We start from the raw sequence: 22,613 nt of genomic DNA on the forward strand, positions 1-22,613 counted from the left end.
GCCCAATATCACCATCGCTCCAACTTTTTCGTTTTTAATCCTTCGCGTTCATTTGACATGCAAGAACATTCAAAGCTTGTACAGCGGATAGCTTCCTTAGTTTTTAAGTTTGCGACTTGAAGTTGGGAAGTTTGGGTTGAAGAAGGTCCTGCAAGTGTCACCCAGGAGTTAGCCGTTAGGTGGTGCAGCCAGTGAACGATAGGGGAAGCGCTAACAGCTGTACAGGGCGGTGAAAGGAGCAGGTTCCCGGTTTGGAGGTGTCCACCCCAACACGCCGACCGTGGCTGCCCCACCTTCAAGTATCCTTGTAGTGGATGTAAACAAATGCGGCAGCAAATGGACAAATGAGAGCTCCAGTTTCCCATCAGATCGCGTTTTCTCCAAATTCCCAGCCTGCCACTTCCACTTGCACCCACACATCCCGTTTTCCTTCCACCGAGTCGCATCCAAACCCGCTTGGCCCTGTCCCCTGCCAGGTGCGACACCATTGACGTTGGGCTTTTTGGAACTCGCAACTTCAATTAATCGCGTCGCAGTTCGATTTACTCCCCAATCCAGCATGCGCACAGTATCTCGACTTCCAGCTCAACTATCAAGCGCTCGTTCCTGATCGCTTTGCTTCCTTTGCCTCGACGACCTTTCCCACGGATACAACCTTCCATTGTGACTACTTGCGACCCGCAGAAAAGAAAGCGCAACGCGCTCGAGCGAGTGTTGTGTTGTCGCTGCTTGCGCCTGCCCTGATTCCGGGTTGGCTAGAGGGAATCCGTCCACCGACCGTGACGCTGGCCAACACCACGCTCGACGCGCCCCTCCGACCTCGATTTCCAACTTGCTATGGACATCAACAGAAATAACAATTCCCATAATAGCAAACCGAAGCATATCTCTAGGTTAAAACAAGAGATGTACCAACTACGGCTTAAGAACAACCCTTTCGGCTCCCCGCCCTCATCCACCGGCGACCATGACACGGTTAGCACCACCACCGAGGACCTCTCGCGCAACCTGTCCGCCTTCTCCTTTAATCCCGACGACGAGGGCACCCGCAAGGCCAGTGAGGACTACAGGCTCCCTACCAAGCGACACGCTACTCGCTCCGGCCGTTTTGGCTCGCGGCAGCAACAAGAACAGCAACAGGCCACCATGCTAAACACCTCGGCCATCGGCCGCGCCTTTCCCGAATGGACTGGCCCAATTAACGATACGGCCCCAACGACACAGAACTTTGATACCAATATTGCCTACAATCCATATTCCGAAGCCAAGAACCGCAAAGAGAACATCCGCCCTATCACCGAGCTAACGGAGGAGCACCTCCTCAACTACGGGTTGGATCCTAAGAAGAAGACCCGTGTGGAGATGCAGCCTCGAGTTGAGAACGAGTCCGACTGCTCGACCATTCTCTCCAGATCGCCTGGCCGGGGCGCTCGTCGCTCTCGGTTCAACAACGCCCATATGGAAAACAGAGCCGCCTCGCCAGAAGTTCCCAAGCGCTCTCTTCAGGATATCGTCTCCAAGATTCGTACCGAGAAGGAAGCCAACAGAAACCAGCTATCCCAAAGCGCCATGCCGCCGAAACAATCTCAGCCCATACATGCCAGTCTCAACGCCTTCCTGAACTCGGACCTTGCTGCGGAAAAGACCAACGTGGGCCCTACTGAAGGTCGATCTTTCTTTCTTCCAGCTTTTAGACATTTGCCCGACTGGACATCAGGAGCCCTCAAGTTTAATACCATGAGAGACGGCGTCCCTGTGTTCGTCAAGTCTGGTAAGAACGGCGTACGGCTCGGTCAGTCTGGCGACCACGAACCCATCAATGCTGTCGGCATTCCTGAGGAGGACGAGCAGATCTTTGTCTCCATGGATAAGCTCCAGGAGGAGGTTCGCGAACTCCATGATCATGACGCCATGCTCCAGCGCGAAGCGGAGAAGCTTCAGCGGGAAGTCAATCAGCTCCAGTCTGAACTTAAGCGTTACAAGACTAGAAGACCATCGGACAGTGCCATAGGATCAGACTCCGATGGCTCATTCGGCAGACATGCTCAAGCGAATGGGTACCAGCTTGAGACTCAGATCGCTCAGCTACAGAATCGTCTCGATCAGGCCAGCAGGCAGGTTGGAGTACAAGATATCCACAGTACAGCACTCGCGGCAGAGCGCGACGAGGCCTTGCATCAGGCGTCACTTGCTCGCGAGAGAGCGAAGCGACTACAGGCCGAGCTCGAGTCTACGCAAAAAGATCTCGAGTTCACCCTTCAATACCGCAAAGACAAGGACTCCCTACAGAATGAGAATATCGCTCTACGCACTACCAATGAGGAGCTTAAACAGAAAAACGAGGCTCTCTCGCAAGCGAACCAGGAGCTTTCCACAAAGTACGACAGACTTCGCCGGGAACATATGTCAGCACAAAAAGACCTGGCTTCAACCCAAGAGGAGCTTGCATCTTTGCGCAAGAAGTATGATGCTATCCTGGAGGAGAAGAAGCTTATCGTTCAAGACCATGCGAGCATGGAATGTAACAATGAGAGCTACTTCAAGGAGACCAAGAAGCTTCAGGCGCAGATTGCCGCCAGGGATCAACATATCGCCGACCTCAAGAGAGGAATCAGCACTCGGGATCAGATGATCGACAACATCGGAGGGCTGACAACAAACACGGCAGTCATCGAGCTCAATGCTGAGCTAGAGGCCGAAATCGAACGGTTGAAGCAGAAGCTGCAACAACAACAGGCGACCAGGACTAATGATAGGGATGGGTCAATCAGCGCAAAAGAAGGCAGGATTCGTGTTCTCAAAGAGCAAAATCTTGAGCTAGAGTGTGAGAAGCAGAAGCTCCTGGAAGAGAACCAGCGGCTTCGCGCAGAGTATGAGGAGATGAGGAACCAGTGGATCGATGATCGTCATAAGGTGGTTCGACTCAACCAACTCCTCACCAAGAACAACACTGAGTTCCTCAAGACCATGAACGACAACACCGAAGACTGTGTCCGCTTGGAGGAGGACTTCAAGAACAAGGAGGCAACTCTCCGTCAAAAACTGGAGCGCCGAGAGGCAGCCATCAAGAAGGTCAAGCAGTTGACCGCGCAGATCAACGAGATCTCACAAAGGGAACTTTTGGGCAAACCTTCAAAGGTCACGCGGATCGTGGAGCCGAAAGATGGCACTAGCACTAGATATGCTGCGAGCGATCTGACTGGAAAGAGCGGTACCATGAATGTTGATGACGACCCAACAACGGAACTTAACCTGACCCAAGGGACCGATTTTGCCAGCATCGTGGATAACGAGATTGCGAGGTTGAAGCAAACCTACCGAGACTTCGAAAATCAGCAGCGGCAAAGCGAGAATGATAACACCACGCAAGCGTCACAAACAGGTGATGCGGTCCAGTCCAAGAATCAACCGGCCGGTATCCTTAAGAAGTCGAGTCGATTTGCGTTCGACGAAGATACTGGTCGTTTCAGTGTCAAGTCTGCTTTCAGCGTCGCCAGTCACCACAGCGACAACGAGTCTGTCAAGACTGCGACTACCAGCAAGAGCCGCCGGCCTTCATCGATGGGTGTCCAGGGTCAGGAAACTTCACGACCTGCATCCAGGGTGCGGCGAAACTCGGACAACCCTACCATCACGACGCAGACCGATAAGCAGTCCAACATCGGTCAGTCGGTTCCCGCGCTAAGCAAGGAGGCTCGCCGGGTACTTGATCAAATCTGCAACCACAAGTCAGATAACTGCAATGTCTGTGTTCGTATCGCAGCGAACGGACATCATGTTAGCCCATCCACCGAGGCTCCGATTACTGTCGCGGATATGAGGAAGGGAAAGAAGACTGTTCGCGTGGACAGGCCTGTCCCTGTCTCGGATCGCGCAGTTGAGGACCGTGGTAACTACGAGGAGGAGCCAACCATGCGTCCCGCCATGGCGCCAGGCGATGCGCTTGCGGTATTGATCAAGGAGATTGGCGATGAAATCGAGCACCTTCAGATGGAGCTGAAGCGTATGAATGAGCTTTACTTCAACCTGGACAAGTCTACCGGACAGCGCGAGCGTAGGCGGCTCATGGGTGAGATCAAGAAGTTGCAAGCCGAGCTTGAGACAAAAAGCGGGCAGCTGTACAAGCTGCATGATGTCCTTGAAGGACAAAAGGATGCTGGCCAGCTGATGGATGACTCCGAACTTGATATCACCATTCTGAGTGATCTGCTTCGCGTTAATGGCGCGACCGAGAACAACCAGGAGGCTTCGTGGAATGGGTTTGATGAGTAGAGCCGGTCGAGATGGTGGCACTGATGACGATGAACTTGGTCAGGGGCGTTTTGGCATTTTTCTCGGATCACATTGCATGGGTTTGCTTTAATCTCTGGGCGTTTGAGCAATTGGTTTGTTGCTCTCTGTCTTGATGACGAGCAAGGCGAAGGGGTTGTTATAAAAGTGGTTCCGCCGGTTTGCTATTGTATGGGCTTTGGCCTGGGTCTTTTTCTCATGAGGAATAATTTTGTTGTATGATTTTCTCTGTGGTCGTATCGGTCGCGGCTCAGGAGCATGGTTCGAGGTATCTGATGTATGGGTTGGGTTATAGGAAGGCTACAGGATTACGAATACAATTGACAAACCCGTTGTCTGGTTCAAAAGAGGCTTGAGTCTTCAACCTGATCAACCGCATTGATTGCGTATACCCGTTGTTCGCGAGCCATCAACACTTTCAAAAGGATAGAAAGCCGGAGCATGAAAAGTATTACAGGCAATAGGTAGTCTGGTAGCCTTTCATTTTGAAGAAAAGCATTGATTGATAGCGAAAAAGAATGCCACTGCGGTTAATTATCTTCAGGGTTAAATAAATTCATATCATGAGCCAAGCTGGCTGTGTTTGTTTATGTTCAGTTCGCAGCCCCTTTCACCCCCTGATGGCGATGATCCAGGCGTCTGGCAACCGCTACCGGGCCGATGCCAGCTGCCCGCGTCTAGGCCTGCCTGCAGCGGCACCGTTTGCTGCCACCGGCAGAGCCCCGCGGCCTGAACTTCAGTTCCAGTTCACGACAACGCCAGGCACGCGCATCCACCATCACAACCACTTTACTTTCAGCGCGCCAAACGAAACACTTCTCCCACCAACCAACAATAACTCCGACCACATACACCCAAATTTCAGCGCGCTTATCCCGAACGCACTACATCAAACTATCTACGACTTCTTTTACTCAACGAACCTTAGAACGTAGAAGTCGCCAAAATGGGTGACGACATGGAAGTCGACGATGCGCCCCTCTCGCCTCAGCAGGAGGGTGTTGCTGCCTCCGGCGGCGCCAACTCCAACTCCGCCAAGGTTGCGGCCATGCAAACCCACACCAAGGCGACCGCCGTGCGCTCCATCGAAGGCTGGATCATCATGGTGACCAACGTGCACGAGGAGGCCGACGAGGAAGCCATCCAGGACAAGTTTGGCGAGTTTGGTGAGATCAAGAATTTGCATCTTAACTTGGACAGGCGAAGCGGTTATGTCAAGGTTCGTTTGTTGTCGTTGTGGCCTTCTTCTTCTTCTTTCTAGCATTATCTGTTATTTTTGTAGTTAAAGAGTACTGATCATGTCTTCCTTGATGCGCAAATAGGGCTACGCATTGATCGAGTATCCGACGCTGGAGGAGGCGCGCGCCGCCATCGATGGCGCCCACGAGACGAAGCTCCTCGACCAGACCATCCAGGTGGACTTTGCCTTTGTGCGACCACCCCCGGGCAAGACCGGCGCTGGCGGCGGCCGTGGTGGAGGTGGTGGCGCAGGCGGCGGACGCAACGGCCCTGGCAATCGCAATAGGGGTGGACGGAGTAGGAGCCGGAGCCCCGTTGGCAGGGACGATTGAATGACGGGATAAAACATCTCGATGCGTCTTTGTCTTGCAGTACTACGGCGCGACGAATGGAATGGGCGGGAGGGAATACCTTTGGATTGCCCGAGCATACGGCTTCCGTTACAAGTACGGGTGGAACCATAGATCGCTACATTGATCTTCGACCGGGCGGAAAAGGCCAGAATGGTAGGGGACGAGAGCTGAGGATACAAAAGCATTGGGAAGAGAGTTGGGTTCAGGTAGAGACAACCTGTAAACCAAAAACTACACTCAAGTAGCCGATGTGTCGTCAAAAGAGAGCAAAAATTCCAGACACGTCGGCGCGTTGCCACGGTCTTAACAGGTATGTTGGTATTTCCCCCCGGTTTCTTCTGGAATTTAGCTAATCAAACTTTCTTCTTAGGACCTCAGATTGGCCTTGTACAACATTGCTGTGCAAAAATGTTTGCTGTGATTATACCCAGCATGAAGAACTGGGGGCTTGAGGCCTGCTTAAAAGCATGCATCGTCTTCCATTGGGCTTCCACTTCATGATGTGTCTGCAACTCCATGATGGCGGCACTTGAGTGAACTGGACCGTTCTGAGCCGCAGAATGGCCTTTGGTAACGAACAGTATAGGTAGATGGGTTTCATGTGCGTCCATACCTACTGGTTCTAGACTCGTCGGTTGTGTCGGCACTCCTCGTCGTTCACAAGCAGGCAATGAGTGAAAGGCGTCAGCTTTGAATCTGCGGGTCGTTGGACAATCTTCAGAAAGGATTGCGTTGGTTGACACAAGGGCTTTATATGACCCATCCCGGCCACACTTACCGCCTTGTCCATTGGCACAAGAGTCGCGTGTCGTCCTTCCCATTCAGTTCATATCATGGTCATCAATCCTTAGCGCCAAGGGTATGAATCCACAATGCCGGGGCTTGGTAAGGCTGTGACGGAAGCGCTGAGCCGGAACTCCTGTCAGACTCGGCAATACATAAGACTTCGTTCTTCCATAAATCATTCGTTTTCTTTGCATTCAAGGTAAATCGTTTGCTAATCTCTTTCTTCGAGCGTTTGCTCGTTCCTAGTGGAACTCGTACCTGTTCTTGAATTTCTTGTCCGAGTTTCCATCTTCATGATCAAACTTCACGGTTACAGCATCCGTAATCAACGCTCTATTTTCCTAAATGGATCACTATAAGACAGCAACGTCATCATCCGCCACAGCGGCAGGGGCACCTGCGCCGAACCTCTTAGGGGCATCACTGCGTGAAAGTCGGGATCCAGGAAGAACACGATCACGATCAGAGCCCAAACTTGATGCCTCTCGGGCCAGGTCAACCAGTACCAGATCTTACCTTTCACTCCCAGTGTCAGCTATTCGTCAGAGCTATTTGGACACGCTTGTGCCCCCAACGATTACAGAATTTGACCAAATCGCCGCAATCCAGGCCGAACGTGAGGCCGAAACGAAGAGGAAGCAGCTCGAGCTTCGCCGGCGAAGTCTCGAACAGGCCCAACTCCAATCCAACTTACTGCAACCGCCACAGCACCATGACAACCCCTCGGAACTTGCATCGTCTCGCCGCTCCAGGGCACTTTCCATCACCACTCGTTTAGGACTTACACGCCAGAGAGCCGACAGTGATAACGGCGTTCGTACCAAAGCCGCTGCTCTGATTCAGCGAACCTACCGGGGCTACCGTGTCCGCCGTCAGCTCAAAGGCCTGGATTTGGACCCTTCAACAAGATGGAAACATGCAGTCCGTGAGGCTCAATGGCGCGAGCTAGTAAAGCCTCGTTCTCGGAGCAATCTTGGGATGTTGGGTAGTTGCAGGAGTATGCCGGGTGATCCGGAGTCTGGAGCAACCTCTTTTACCTTCGGTAGCCGATCGTCAATAGCACGGCAAAACTGGAAGAAGGTAGCCACTATCGCACGCCGTGCAGGGGCGGATATAGATGGCGATGATTACTCTAGCGACTCTTCCTCCTCCTCGTCTCGCCCCTCGTCTTCATCGCACAGTGGAGAGTCCGGTCAAGAAAGGAGGCAGAGAAGGCAGGAAGCGCGCAGGGCCTTGAACGAGGCCAAGGAACGACGAAAGGCCGCCGCGAGAATGATGGGACTCCAGTACCTTCTTGAGATGGTGGACCTGAAACACCGATACGGTGCCAACTTGAGGGTGTATCACGAGGCCTGGAAACAAGCCGACACTGACGAGAGCTTCTTCTTCTGGCTGGACCATGGCGAAGGCCGGGCTTACGATTTGGAAACATGTTCCCGTGAACAGCTAGAGCGAGAACGGATCCGATATCTCTCCTACGAGGAGCGACAGCACTACCTTGTTCAAGTCGATGACGAAGGCCGTCTGTGTTGGGCCAAGAATGGGGAACGCATTGATACATACAAAGAATGGAAAGACTCGGTCCATGGCATTGTACCGATCGATGATCCTACACCTGCGTATGTGCCGGTTAACCCTTTGGGACATGAGACCTGTCTTTTCGGCCATGCTAGTAGCAGGTCCGAAACGTCTGAGGACGAAGTAGGTGACGGTGCCGAAGACCACGCAGCGGACGAATATGCATCACCACCTACAACTAGGGTCGACGTTCCCAGCGGAACAAAGAAAATAAAGCACCTCAAAAACAACCGGCATATATCAACCGGCATAATCGTCGACAAACTCCTCCGCAAATCCGTCCGCAAAAACACCTGGATCTTCGTCGCCGATACCAACTTCCGCCTCTACGTCGGCATCAAAAACAGCGGCGCCTTCCAGCACAGCTCCTTCCTGCAGGGGAGCCGCATCTTTGCCGCCGGGTCCATCAAGATCAAGGACGGCCGACTGACGAGCCTGTCCCCGCTAAGCGGGCACTACCGCCCTCCAACATCTAGCTTCCGTGCTTTCATGCGAAGCTTGCAAGAGGAACAAGGGGTTGATATGGGCGCGGTAACGGTCTCCAAGAGCTACTCGGTGCTAGTGGGCATGGAGACGTACGTGAAGGCAAGGACTAAGGGAAAGGAGGCGCTTGGGAAGATGAGGCATCGGAAGGATAGGGTGTTGGCGCCTGAGAGGTATAGGAAGCGGGAGGAAGAGGCGAGGGATACGTCTAGTAGTGCGGCGAGAGAGCGGGAGGTTATCGAGCATGAGGAGCGGACGAGGAGGGCGAATAGTAGTATGGGCGGGCATTTGATGCAGAAGCTGGGGATCTCTTGGCGCGGTAGCCCTAAAGAACCGGAGTGATGCAAGGGGATCGAGTTCATCGATAGAGAGGGAACTTGGAGTTTGATCTCAAAGCACTTTATCATAAAGGCAATACTTCTCCCACGCTCCTCAGTTCTCATCCCTCATCGTCGACCTCGAGATTTCCTCCCATTCGCCAATCAACCGCAACGTCTCCTCGCACTTCTTCCTAATAACCTCCAGAGTATCCGTCCCCAACGCCAATCTAACAGGAACCTCCCTGCCTTTCGCCACACCATCCTTGGTCAGCACATCCACGATGACCTTGGCAGACTTGTCAACATCCCCAGGCTGTTTCCCGTTATACGCTTCCAGAGCATCATGCACCGCCGCCACCGCTGTACCTTCATAGGCCGCAATCTTTCTTTCTGTCACAACTCGGTGGTCTCCTCCTCCTCCTCCTCCGTCCCCGCCAGCGCCACGCGCCAGGAACCCCGTCTGAGTATATCCAGGCTCTATAACGCACACGTCTATGCCGAAGGGCTTCAGCTCTTCTGCAAGACCCTCGGTTAGACCACTCACGGCGAATTTGGTGCTGCAATCTAGATGTCTGGGTATTAGACTTGATCCAATTCAGAATGACAGGAGAAAAAGAATCAACTTACAATGCGCAACCCCAGCACCCGACCACCAACTCCCCAGACTCCCAAAATTGGCCAGCGCCACTTGTTGACCACCCGGAACAGCCGCCGCCGCAGCTCTGAGATATTTGGTAACTGCCCGAGCGACGTTGAAGGTTCCGAGCACATTGGTGTTGTAGTGGTCGAAGACTTCCTTGTTGCTGGCCTCCTCCACCCCTCCTTCCAAAATATACCCAGCACAATTAACCACATGGGTAATCCTTCCGTACACCTCATTCGCCTCCGCCATTTTTTGGGCTAGCGTCTCGTCGTCGCTGGTGACGTCGAGATCCATGACCGCGGCCCCGGCGGCCTTGAGTTCAACGAGTCGGGAGGAGTTCCGTGCTGTTGCGATTACTTTGTGCCCGCGGCTGAGGGACTCGAAGGCAATGGAGCGGCCGAAGCCGGAGGTGCAGCCGGTTATTAACCAGACTGGTGTTGATGGTGTTGGTGTGGGTGTGGACATTGTAATGGGTGTTTTGCGGCTGGTGGGAAAAGGTTCAAGAGAGAGAGATGAGATGACTGAGGTTTCTTGTCGTTTTGTTGTTGCTGGAGATGTACCCACCAGGCAGCTTGAAGATAGATATTGTATGTTACTTTTTCTCCTTCTTCATATTCAGTTTGACAAGCAGGCGACTGGACTCTCTTATACATTTCCAGCACATCGTTCGTTTTTCTTGCCCGGGTTGTCCCATGTTCAATATCAGACAGACAGAGCCATGGAGTTAACCCGTAAGCTAACGCCGTCCCGGCCCGTCCGAGACAAGGCAAGGCGAACGGCGAACGGAGTTCGGCTTTGCCATCAAGTTAGTGTGTCATTGGCAATCCATAGTACCATAGTAAAGCGACGTGAAATGGATCTCGGTCGTCATCAAGAATTAGAGCAGAAGAGAGGATGGACAGGATAAAACACTGCCGGTAAGGTGGTGTAAGTACTAACGCCGTTCGATACGGTCATCTGGAAGAACAAACGCTGATTGGTCGAAAGATGGTCTTAACGCCGATAAAGTCTTCGGACATGTAGTCTACTTGACCAGTTTGTTACACAACCGATTCCCCAAATCCTAGAAGGTCTCCAAGATTCTATATGTCTAGTAGTCAGTCAAATATGGTCAAATAAGGACGTCCGGAGAAAAAGAAGAGAGACGAGCTGCTTGGAGGCAGTCTGCACCAAAACAAACAGTTCGTTGTTCGGGGAAGTCCCACCACCATCAACCCTGACATCACCCCCCCTAACCCTAATGACATCCACCATCCATCCATCCCCTACCCTGCAAAAAGGTGAATACCCACCACGAAACACCTCAAGTAACTGTCAAAAAGATAAGATATTGCGGTTTGTGTGGATCGAACACACGACCTTCAGATTTATGAGTGAAGTGGACTTCAGTCTGACGCTCTCCCAACTGAGCTAAACCCGCTATTGTTGAAAGATCTGGGGAGGAAACTCTGTTTATAATTTGATCGAAAGAGATGCGGTTGTCGAACCTTCAAGAGACCTATATGGCTTGAGTGCGACGATGCACATCAGTTTTACACATTCAATGCATTGGATTGCCGAAAGAGTCCTCGTTCTTGTGAGACTCGGGGTTAAGAAAACTCGTTGAATTGGACGGGAGCTATGAAAATCTGGGTATAAGACTGTTGGACGAGAACGACAGGCATCTAACCGTCTATCTACCCGGTGTATACTAACAACCCTCCGTACTGAACTGATCATTATCTATGATTGTGCTGCTCATGGCTAGTCATTAAAACCTAGTAATATGATGCGTGGCCGTCTGGTACAAGTGAAAGGAATAAGCATAATGCCCATGTTCGAGAGAAAAGGCACAATGATGCAGCGCGTTTCTAGAAATCAGACGCTTGGAGAGACACTTGGTCCCGATGGTTCGCTCTTCGATTGAATCCTTCGAGAATAAACAGGGCACTTTAGTCCCCCATAACTAGGAGCAGCTCCCCCGGATGGCCCAGTCTGAGAGTTAGTTTCCTCTTCGCCTGTCGCGGCCATAGACTTCGAATATCCTTCTGTACTGCACCCGGCCTTTGCGGGAGACTGTATAGTCTGGACTAACTGATACGGGGCTGCGACCATCATGATCGGAGAAGGGAAGTGTTGCATCAGTTGGGCCGGAGCGATCCCAGCAGGACTGGGTGGCGGCATGTTCTCGAGGTAGTCTCCGCTGTTGCAATTCAGTCTCATCGGACTCATAGTGACCCGTGGCGATGACGCAGCGACCGATCGAGGTGTGAAGGTTGGAGCAGTAGGGTTCAACTTCAAATGCTACATCGGAATATGGTTAGAAACAGCCAAGGATGTATCATGCTTAAAGTAAGAATAATACATAATTGGTTGATCTATACCTCTTTCTGATGACTTGGAGTGTCCTTTGCCTCGGTTGCCGGAGAGTCCTGCTGGTTAGCAGGTCTAACCTTCAACGCCGTAGAGCTCTTGACTTTCACCAGTTCCGACTTGGTTTTGTCAGGGGTCAAGTCATTGACAATGCCTGAGGTCTTCTTTACTGACGCCGGCTTGGCCTCAGTAGCGTCCTTCACTTTCGGTTTGATGAAGATCTGCTTGGACCAAAGCTCGGCATACTTCCCATTTGCTCGGATCAAGTCTTCGTGGCTTCCCTCCTCCACGATCTCTCCGCCGGTAACGACCATAATCTTGTCGGCGTTCATGATAGTGGATAGTCGATGCCTAAGTCTCCATTAGTACGGGACACAATGGTGATGATTGTGTCAAAACATACGCAACAATGAACGTCGTGCGTCCTTTGCACAGTTTACCAAGTGCCTCCTGAATCTTTTGCTCCGTCTCGGTATCGACTGCAGACGTGGCTTCATCAAGCAATACAATAGCAGGCCTCTTGAGGATGGCGCGCGCGATAGCCACCCGTTGCAACTCGCCGCCGGAGAGTTTGACACCACGCTCGCCGACACAGGTCTGGTAGCCTTTGACACTATTAGCTTCAAAGACTCAATCCCGCAGACCAGATTATCTACTCACCGTCTGTGAAGGTCAGGATTTGCTCGTGAATGCTGGCTGCCTTGCAAGCTTCGTGAACCTCTTCATCAGTGGCTGTAAGCTTTGCGTAGCGAACATTGTTCATGATTGTGTCATCAAAGAGAATAGGGCTCTGCGGTACGACGCCGATTTGGGCTCGCAAGCTACGCGTTGTATTAGCTCCTCGGCCCAACAGATATTCGCTATGGATACTTACCTAAACAGATCAACGTCCCGAATATCTTGCCCATCAATCTTGATTGAGCCACCGGTTACATCGTAGAAGCGGTCGAGAAGCTTGAGCATAGTTGATTTGCCCGCTCCTGTAGCCCCGACGAAAGCCACACTTGTTCCAGGAGCTGCCTGAAAGTTGACGTTCTTCAATATCGGTTTTTTCTTGTCGTAGGAAAAGGATACGTTCTCAAATTGAACATGTCCTCCTTGAAAGTCGAGTGGCGGTGCCCCTTCTTTGCTGAGGACAGTCGGCTTCATTTGCATGATTTCCAATAGGGACTCAGCGCGAATCAGATCACCCGAAATGCTCTTCCCAAGCGAAGCAAAGAAGGTGAGCGGGGAAACCAACTGAGACCAGTAGGTCAGCAACATCACGAACTGGCCTGGAGTTGCTTGCCCTTGTGTAATCTGGCTCACAGCAAGGAAAGCCCCAGCTAGAAGACCGCAAAGCAAAACCATGGACTGGAACGCATAAGCCAGATAGTACCCCAGAAGGACTCTCCGAAACTGCCCCACGTTGTTGTTAACAGCGTTGGAATAGCGGGTTTCCTCATGGCCGATCTGATTGAAAGAGCTGACAGTTGACCAGCCTTGGATCCCGGCATGACGGACGTAATGCTCCTCAAAGTAAGCGCTCACTTGGCTCTTTCGAACCTCCTTTAGTCCTGACAACATGATCGCCGTGATATAACAGAAGACGGTTGCTGTCGCAATGGTGATGAAACCCTCGTAGGGGCCGAATGTGACCGAGAGGTAAATAAACGCGACTCCCATGTCAATGAGCATGGGAATAGCTTGAAAACATATAGACTCAAGCATATTTGATATGTTGGAACCCGACATGATCGCCATCTCGACATCTGAACAGCTCTTGGAATCGTGGAAATCGGAAGATAAGTTGAGGACATGCGAATATGCAGCCGTGGAGATGCGAGACGTGGAGTAGCTCTCAACTGGAATCCATAACCACTGGCGCAACAGCGAAATGCCAGCTTCGGAGGCAACGAGCTTGAGGCCTGCAAAAACGAGAACCTGTGTCCATGGATCCTTGTGATTGACTCCCCCAAGACTGTCCATGACAATTCCTATTTGTCGTGGAATTAGGACATGGATGAAGTTCATGGCAAGCAAGCAGCAGCCAACGAGAAAGACGCGGAGCTGGAGCCCTCGGTTGCCAACGGGCCAGACATACGGAAAGAAGATCTAGACGAATCGTCAGCATTATGAGCAAGTGGCTTTAAGCGAAATCGTTGAAAACGAACCATGAAGCTCTTGGCGTAGGTTACCCAGTTTCCTTTCTCTTTCAAGCGTTTCTCCATCAACTCGGCTGCCTGTCGCTGTCGTCGTTCGTAAGGGGATTCGACGCGATCATTCGAAGGGGATGAGCTTTCGTCGGTTGAATTTGTCGAGGTAGATCCATAGCCATCAGTAGAGTTCTCGCCGTCCTGGTTGGCGGATACCTCGGTGGTCGAACTGCTATTCGATGCCTTCAGCAACCCTTGTCTCTCGGCATCAGTACCCTTCTCCCGCCTGAAGCTGCAAGTAGCTTCAATGTGAGCCGCTACTGCTAGGGTAAGAGCAAGGTACCTGGCGGCGATGGTGGAGATGCTGAAGATATCGGAATAAGTCAGGGTGGATGGCGGTCGAGCAAGGAAAGACAGGGCCGCAATCAGGGGCTCGAAAAGCAGTGCCATGACGAACGATCCAATGAAGGGGTACCACACGGGGGCTTTTGAGTGTACGAGTCCAGCGAATTCGACGCCAAACACCAGAATACAGGAAAGGAGGCCAATGGTAACATCTTGCTCGGCAGGGAGTCTGTGTTGGGTGAAGGATCTGATACCCAAATCAATGAGCTGCATCACGTATGTGAGGATGATGAACACGAGCAGCCAGAGTATAAAACGTCGGCGACCATGGTTTTCTTGTGCTGATTTTGTTTGCAGGGTGCACACAGCTAGCGTTGTCGAAATAATGTAGTAGGCAAAAACGGCCGTAGGATAACCGTAATGAAGACAGAACAATGCCTGTTTGACCCGAGGATCAAGGCTGGCATGGGCCAGGCTGCCGTCCTCTGGGTCTGGCATTGTTTTGACGAGTAGATGAGCGTTGGCTGAGAGGCTCCTGGAGGCAATGCGGCTGGAGTGCTATCGTGGTAAGGGTAAGTGGTGTGTATTCGGCCAAGCAAGGTGGGTTGTGTGGGTGGGTAAGCAGAACTGATCTGTTGTCCTTCGTTAGCTTTCCCAAGAGAACAGCTCATGAGAATTTTGCCAGGGAAAGGGACTTTACCTGGTGGCCCAAGTTCGTTTCTGAGATCGTAAGTATTGAAGGATGGTCAACAAGGCCAGCTGGTTGCGCCCGAAAACTATCGTCGCGGTACCGGACAGCTTCTGGCTAGAGGTCCGGAAATGGTGGTAGTCGAGGAAGAAATGGAGGGGAAGACGATGGAGTCGTGTTTCCAACCAGTTCGACCACGCGGACAACGTTGAACCCACTCAGAAGCAGCGGTACCTTCCTTAATATTGTTGGATAAACGTGTCGGCCGGGAGCTTCCATTCGTTGGTTCGGGGACGCGTCTGAGTTTAGGGGGAATTGACGGGAGGCTTATGTCATTCCTTTCTGAAAGGCCCAACCTGAAAGTTTGGGAAGGTGTGGGACTGCGCGAGACCGCCGCAAAAAAGCCCACGAGGTCAGGAACGAACAGCCAAGTCGTCCAGCCAATGATGGGAACAGGTGGTTGAGAGGGAAGGCACGCTTCTTGATTTCGGTAATCAGGCTGCAAGGCTGAGTTTGACGAAGGCAAGGGCGACCTCAACGGCTGGGCCAGAGGCACCGGTGATGTAATTAAGGAGCCCTCCCAACGGCTCCCTGTAATCGATGGTAGGCAAAGATCCCGTTGCTGCCTTTCCAATCGACGAAACCTGAAGCGACGAGACGAATGCTCTTGAGTGTTCTGGCCGTAGTACTTGTACTTTTTGCCGCCTTGATGAGAGTACACTAGAGACACTTGTTGAATGGCCCTGGCACACAACCACTCCCAACTTTGACCAACCACTGTTTCCTCAGCGGAAAACAAACTGGAGCTAACCTTTGTTTTGAGGCTTTTGAGATATTCAAACCAAAGGTCCGTTTGAGGAACTGCTCGTACCCACGCTTTCTTCGCAAAAACAGGCCCAAAAGAGACGCCAAAAGTCCAGCCCTGTCTGTGATCTGATTCCTTTCAAACTGGAAGTTTTCCAGCTTGTCCTGGGGCGCTGCTCGTTTCTTCTGGTGGTGGCTTCCTTTCCACGTGTTCTGCGCGTTAAAACAGTTGTCGGTGTCTCGCAAAGTCGTCCTTTCTGTCTGGTCGCACTTTCATAAACGTATGTCTTGTTTCTGGCTGACGTTGACGTTTCCTTGGGTTTTCGAGCCTCATCCAGCCGCTCAGATCTAGAGAGTCTATGACCCTTTGGACCTTGCCATATATGCGGGACAACCCGCTTATGAGTCGGTCTTCCTTGCCGAGACAACGGTGAGTACAGTGTGTTACAGAGCGCGGCAGAAATGAAGCCCTCACTATGCTTGTCTGACGCAAGGACGCCTTATATGTTGTCCCAATGCTTGCAATGATGTGCCCCGCCGAATTCTCTGTGAGCTTGCAATGCGCAAAGTTGAAACTCAGAAAGCTGTTTGATGTCGTGTATGCTCAAGGCCAGGTTGTCCTTCGATATCGGAAGGTAGTCGAGCGAAGGCGCCGGCGTAAATGGAGATTGGCTTATTGAGCAAAGAGGGGAGGAAGGGTTGGATGTGTGAGAGTATGCATGGCACCGGACAGTAGGGAATAATGGGGTTTGTCACGAAGACATCAAAAGCTGGAAAGGCTGACCATGAGTAGCGCAACCAGAAAAGAATTCTGCCACGTCGTGAATGAGTAGGAGAATATGTCCGGACAGTCTTGGACCAACTAGCCCAGAAAACAAAGCCATTGTACGTTACACACCTAAACCAATGCGGCGGCATCTAGGGTCTTGTTCCACACCATCTCTCGTGGGTCGGACATGGAGGCGTCTGGGAGGGAGCAGCCCGTTGTGTCCCAAGCTTCCCGGCTGGCATGCTTCGCGTAAAAGGAAAGAGACGGTGTGCAAAGGACCCTAGGCACGCGCAATGTGGGCGTCGACACACAATTTGGCAGAGCCTTCATGGCCTTGTTTTTGAAGGCAGGAGAGCCTTATGAGACCATGCTCGATCGACGGAACTTATGTTGCCATATTCTCTTTTTCCTTCTTCCTGAACCCCAGTATGGTTTTAGTGGGTTTTAGTGGGTGAATAGAGCGCCTTTGAGGTGCGGGATACTTGTTGCTCTCGCGAATCGACCCCTGCTATTTCCGCCAAGCATCTAGACTTAATAGTCTCGGTGAGCATTTGTTGTCACACTTTTGATTACCCAAAGACAATAGTTGTGCTTTTGATTCCATGAGACAGGCTCGGGACCATCCGAATCGTACATTCCGATAGGTATTCCTGATCATGTTTGTAAGAGGTTAAAGTGATTAGCACCTTGGTCAATCTAGACTGAGACGGTCTGACCGGCCACACCCGGAGAAAGGCCCGCACAGAAAACGGGAGGAAAAGCAACGAGAGCAATCCTATGAATCTCCATTGCTACCTTGCCAGCGAGCCAGCTAGAGTAACAAGAAACGCTCCATGTGGCAGTCTGTTGTGCCTCAACAAGCAACATGACAATGAAGGCATACTGGTCATCCCTGCTTTGTCAATGCTTCACATTGTATGTATGGAGGACGTGTAACCTCTTGACCAAGGAGCCTAAAGTTGATCGATAAGAAGTAAGACGGGGAGCATCCTTTCCGTGTCGCACCCCGTGACGGAAGTATGCCATTGGTGCGCACAGCAGGGAAGACAGTTACCCATTAAACCCTGCCGAAATGTCGTCCCGAGCAAACTCCCACTTCGCCGTCTCGCAATGTTGAGACAGTGCTCGACCGGCCCGTCTATCGAGTCAAAGACCCAGAATCGAGCGTTAAAAGCCTATGATAGTTCTTATCAACAAGAGAGAAACACGTCGTCAAAAGCTTGCTCCGGCTGAGCAAAGAGTACTGTTCCGGTTCCGGTTCGAAGTGTCGTTTTCGGCTCCGCGTGCTCCACCCCGAAGCCGGCCTTGGCGTCGGCGGTGATCCGAATAACCTCGACTTTGGTCTCTGCCCGGCCCGGTCCTGTGCGGTCCTGCCATCGTTGACTTATCTTCTTCATCTAGGTACTATCACCGGTGCTCCTGTTTGCACGGTCTGCAACTGCAATGGCTTTCTTGAATAGGCCATCAATCAGTCTAGACCACCGTGACCACTGGAATATCTTCGCACGACCGCTCGAGATCAGCGGTTCGTCATACCCCGTAAATGGAAGTGACAAATCGCAAGTGCCGTTTCCCTGCTCCCAGTCAGGAACGGCACTCGTGCCAGATGGGAATGGATATGGGCGTGTTGTGTGGTAACACAACGTTCGTAGGAAGGGAGGCGGCGTACGTGAATGACCGGCAATGCTGGACACTAGTCGCAAGCCCACGGGTCCCGGTCCCAGAAGAGATCATCGTCAAGCATCGCAAGTCCGGAATCTGTACCTGCCGCGCCCTTAGACCCAGTACCGTGGCTGCGTGGCATAAGTATGCGGGTCGTGTGGGACAAAACCGACGCAAACAAATAGTGCCGGGCGAGGATGGGAGACAGCTAGTGTTAGTTAGATATAAGTAATAAATGTGGACAGCTTACCAACAACCATGGGTGCATGGTCTAGTGGTATGATTTCTGTTTTGCATTGAAATTTCTATCTTGCTCTACAGACGGTCCCGCGTTCGATCCGCGGTGCATCCAATTCTTTTTCACTTTTTGAGCCTCAGAAAGCTACTCATCTTTTTGCATCGACATTGTACTCGATGCTGTGACTTTATTTTGATTGTTGTTTTTATTTTTTCCCATATCCTGTTGCTTGATAGTGTCGACCCATGTATTCGTGCTTATCATATGAGTGATCTGGTGAACCTCGAGAATTCATGACACCAAGAGTCTCAACTGGGTTTACCAGACACATATACGATCTACGTTCGCATAGTACCTTTGCATATATTGTTGGATGAAATATTTAGTAAGTCCTGTAGTCCATTGGAGGCGATTACTCAGGTTGACAACAAACCAGAACGGAGGAGGCTCGGGAGGGCGAGATGATTCAAGCACGAGCAGAGGATCGATACCGACGTCCTATCCAAAGAACCAATGTCATTCTGTACAAAAAGCGGGTATCGCTTCAAAATGCCTATATCTGTTTCGCTTCGCAGCCCTTTTACTTTGGAAGACTGCCCTCAGTCCCGCTATTATATTGTACAGTGTGACCTTTTTATCATGGCACCAATCTGTGGTCCATATGCCCTTATTCAGAGTGGTGTGTTTATGCTGGAAATGCTCAAGGCGCCCGCTCCGTAGCCTGCCTCTCTATACATGCGCGACGAAGATCCCGAAACTCCCAATGGCCCCCAAGCGACCAGATCCCAGTTTTGGTATGATACATGTATTTTTGGTTGCCGCAATCGATGGTAGTGTAGTGAACATGAACAGGCGCTCGACGCCGAGTGGTGATGTGGCAAAAGCGTGCTCCTTCACCTAGAAAAGACACGCTCGTTGGAAATAACGCGGGCTTAGATGTAATCGCGTCCGCTCTTCTGCATCTCGATCAATCTCCAGCCCCTGGTCTCGGGGTTGTTGACATCCTCAGGAATACGAGTAATGCCAATGGCGTAGGTAACAAGCTGGACCTTGTCCTCCATACCAGCCGCCAACTTTCCAGTCTTGGCGTTCTTGTAAACGTGAACTTCTTGAGTCCTGCAAGTGATGACGAAAACAGGAATGTCACCAGGGTCGAGCATCCGCGCCTTGAGAACATCAACACCACGGATGTCGAGAATGCGTCCGTCGGACTTGAGACCAGCCTGGAGATACTGCTTGGTCAAAGCCTCGTAGACGGAGTACTGGGCCTCCGAGAGCCAGAGCTTCAGTGTTTCAACATCGCCCTTGACGTACGCCTCGAGAACTTCAGGAAGGATGTACTCGCGCAACTCCATAAGGAAGTTCTCCATGTTGAAGCCGGGGTCCACTTCGCGAAGCTTCTTGATGACCTGAGCGGTCTCGTTCTCGGCGAAGAAACCGCCGATCTTGTCGGTGATACTCCTGGCAGTGGAAATGAGGGGGTTTTCGGACTCCTCGTAGACGGTCTTCAAGCCGAAAACATTCTGGACGAACTTGTTGGAGTCGCGGAAATCCCTCCATGCCTCCTTCCAAGCGGCATCCTTGTGGAGAGTGACGTGGGTTCCGGCACTGAAAGAGTTAGCAAATCGACCAGAGATATCCGCAGGACTTGTTCTTACTTGGGATCCTCCTCAAAGATCTGAGGGCCCTTGCCAGCTGACTCCTTCAGCCACTTCTCTCTGCGTTTCCTGCGCTCCTCCTTCTCAGCCCAGCCGCCATACCTGGAGCTGCTTCCGTCATCGATGACGTCCTTCACGTTCTTGTAAGCCTCGGTCTCGCGGATAGGCTTCGTCGCCTTGTCCAGAACCTCTCCGGTGATGTTGGCACCCTTGCGCACTCCCTTCATCACTGGCGTCTCCCAAGTCCACTGAGCACCCTTGCCAACGGCAGTCGCGGTGGTCTTGACAACCTTGCCAGCCGTAGAGGAAACAGTACCAGAGGTGGCTTCGTACGCCTGTCGTGCACGCCGAATCGCCTCGCTCTCTGCGATTTGGTTGGCGGAGGCGGCCAATGCCTTGGTCGACTCGTTCCATTCCTGAGACTGCTTGAACTCGGTCTGCATGGTCTCCATGAAAACCTGCCAAGGAGTCTTGTCGCCGTGGGGAGGTGGAGGCGGCGCATCCTCCTTCTTTTCCTTCTTGGGCTCACCCTCGGACTTCTCGCCCTCCTCCTTTGTTTCTTCGGACTTGGACTCTTTCTTTTCGGTGGACTCTTCTTGCGCCTTGGGTTCGGTCTCTGGCGTTTGCTGCTTGGGCTGCTCCTGCTGCTGCAGCGCGCGGGACGAGGCGTGGAACGAGCGGGCTTGTACCGTGTTGGGGGTAAACGGCGACCTTAGTAGAGGGATCTCCTGCGCGGAGATGGGCGTGGCGGGAGAGGTGCGGATTTCGGTGGTGTTGACACGGGAAGCGCGGCTGGACAAGAGCCGGCTGGTCGCCGGTGACCTGACATGGGAGGTATGGGGAACGGCCGAGGCTCTCAACGGAGCACCCGGCGACGTCCTTAGGACATGCCTATATGCGTTCATGTTTGCTATCCCAGCTGGACCGTCCTGAGGGAAAACCTGGGAGACGGAGCCTTCAAGCTGATGCAGACAACAAGTCGAAGCACGGAACGAAGTGGAGTGGGTAAAGTTGGCGGACGCGAGGGCAGTCGAGGGCCGAGGACGGGACTCGGAATTTGCGCGCAAGGGAAAATGGATCGGTGGAAATTCTGCCGCAAAGCCAATGACCCAATCGATCCAATGCGCGCCGAACTGGTCGTCTGGGCACCGAGGGTCCCCCGAAATCTTTTGGCTTCTTCCACTTTGCCCCCGCTCGGCCGCAAAACTGCTCCAAAACTGCCCCAAAACATTTCAGTCCCCCGCAGTCTGACTCTTGCCCCTGCTGCCAATGCCAAGAAAAGTGCCTGCCCCACCACCCGTCTGATGCCCGCCCACCTTCTGCTGAAAGTGACAGCGCTGCCGCCCGCGTTGCCTGCCCCGTGGCCATCCACTCAAAATTTCGAGGACCTTTGAACTTCCGGTCGGCGAACGGGACGGGAGCCACCCATTCGCACCGCGCACCGCGTACCACGGAGCCACGGCCTCTCCACTACGACTCGCTTCCCCCAGCTCCGGCATTGTGTGCGCCAACCGCTCTTCCACCGGCTCATCCAACGTCGCCTTCCTTTCGTCGTCCACCCCCACGTCGCGACAGCTCCGAGGAGCATTTGGCCCGCAAAGATGAGCCGCTTCTCTACCGGCCGCCTTCTGGCGCAAAGCCTCTTCCAGACAATCAGCAAGCCCGCCGTCCCAAGCGCCACGCCACTATGGACGCGGGCGTTCTCACAGACCCCCATGAGGAAGGACGCCGACTCCGAAAGCTCAGCCAAGTTGATGGAGTCTCTAACTCGGGGCATTGTCGGCATGGCCGCTGATCCCACCGAATTGACCGGCGACAAGCTTGCGACCAACATTGGGTTGAGGGACACCGAGGACGAGCCATACCACTTCCACATCTACTCGCACAAGCACAACACTCACATTACCGTCACCAAGCCGAACCGCGACGCTCTCATATCCCTTTCGTGCGGCAACCTCGGTTTCAAGAAGTCTAACCGCAAACACTACGACTCGGCATATCAGTTGGGCGCCTACGTGGTGGACAAGATGCATCAGATGAACCTGCACAACAAGATCAAGAAGATGGAGGTGGTCCTACGAGGATTCGGCCCTGGCAGAGAGGCGGTCATCAAGGTCCTGCTCGGAAACGAAGGAAGGATGTTGCGCAGCTCCATCGTGCGTGTCAGCGATGCTACGCGCCTCAAGTTCGGTGGTACAAGGAGCAAGAAGCCCAGACGTTTGGGTTAAGCGAGCGCAGCTGGTTTTGGGGAGACAGAACTGGATGGGGAG

The 22,613-nt window shown here is 52.5% G+C and overlaps 6 protein-coding genes and 2 non-coding genes across 8 annotated transcripts; 4 read left to right on the forward strand and 4 right to left on the reverse strand.

The window, feature by feature from the left end:
* Positions 1-418: 418 nt before the first annotated feature.
* B0H65DRAFT_450271 (uncharacterized protein) lies at positions 419-4,524 on the forward strand. The gene has a single exon (XM_062825995.1). The coding sequence runs from the start codon at positions 838-840 to the stop codon at positions 4,270-4,272; it is 3,435 nt and encodes a 1,144-aa protein (XP_062686336.1). The 5' UTR covers positions 419-837; the 3' UTR covers positions 4,273-4,524.
* Positions 4,525-5,338: 814 nt separating this feature from the next.
* On the forward strand, positions 5,339-5,861 carry B0H65DRAFT_414771 (uncharacterized protein; the record flags this gene model as incomplete). The annotated part of the gene is made up of 2 exons (XM_062823936.1): positions 5,339-5,509; positions 5,613-5,861. 2 exons carry the CDS (start codon positions 5,339-5,341, stop codon positions 5,859-5,861), a joined length of 420 nt encoding a protein of 139 aa, XP_062686337.1.
* A 3,300-nt stretch (positions 5,862-9,161) lies between these two features.
* On the reverse strand, positions 9,162-10,157 carry B0H65DRAFT_414622 (uncharacterized protein; the record flags this gene model as incomplete). Its single annotated transcript, XM_062823926.1, has 2 exons — positions 9,162-9,613; positions 9,677-10,157. 2 exons carry the CDS (start codon positions 10,155-10,157, stop codon positions 9,162-9,164), a joined length of 933 nt encoding a protein of 310 aa, XP_062686338.1.
* An 866-nt stretch (positions 10,158-11,023) lies between these two features.
* Positions 11,024-11,112, reverse strand: B0H65DRAFT_t56. Its single transcript has one exon. It is a non-coding gene; the product is annotated as a tRNA-Phe (tRNA).
* A 355-nt stretch (positions 11,113-11,467) lies between these two features.
* B0H65DRAFT_30717 (uncharacterized protein) lies at positions 11,468-15,141 on the reverse strand. The gene is made up of 6 exons (XM_062823237.1): positions 14,198-15,141; positions 12,919-14,138; positions 12,705-12,865; positions 12,448-12,649; positions 12,056-12,395; positions 11,468-11,975 (listed from the first exon to the last, which is right to left on the reverse strand). Exons 1-6 carry the CDS (start codon positions 15,020-15,022, stop codon positions 11,550-11,552), a joined length of 3,174 nt encoding a protein of 1,057 aa, XP_062686339.1. The 5' UTR covers positions 15,023-15,141; the 3' UTR covers positions 11,468-11,549.
* A 3,566-nt stretch (positions 15,142-18,707) lies between these two features.
* Positions 18,708-18,799, forward strand: B0H65DRAFT_t12. Its single transcript has one exon. It is a non-coding gene; the product is annotated as a tRNA-Ala (tRNA).
* An 818-nt stretch (positions 18,800-19,617) lies between these two features.
* On the reverse strand, positions 19,618-21,248 carry B0H65DRAFT_438246 (uncharacterized protein; the record flags this gene model as incomplete). Its single annotated transcript, XM_062825360.1, has 2 exons — positions 19,618-20,293; positions 20,344-21,248. The coding sequence occupies 2 exons, from the start codon at positions 21,246-21,248 to the stop codon at positions 19,618-19,620; spliced, it is 1,581 nt and encodes a 526-aa protein (XP_062686340.1).
* Positions 21,249-21,416: 168 nt separating this feature from the next.
* On the forward strand, positions 21,417-22,571 carry B0H65DRAFT_504948 (translational machinery component; the record flags this gene model as incomplete). The annotated part of the gene is made up of 3 exons (XM_062827955.1): positions 21,417-21,588; positions 21,621-21,744; positions 21,800-22,571. 3 exons carry the CDS (start codon positions 21,417-21,419, stop codon positions 22,569-22,571), a joined length of 1,068 nt encoding a protein of 355 aa, XP_062686341.1.
* Between the last annotated feature and the right edge of the window lie 42 nt (positions 22,572-22,613).

This window comes from Neurospora tetraspora (assembly GCF_033439725.1).
Source record: "Neurospora tetraspora strain CBS 560.94 chromosome Unknown B0H65scaffold_1, whole genome shotgun sequence".
NCBI lineage: Eukaryota > Fungi > Ascomycota > Sordariomycetes > Sordariales > Sordariaceae > Neurospora > Neurospora tetraspora.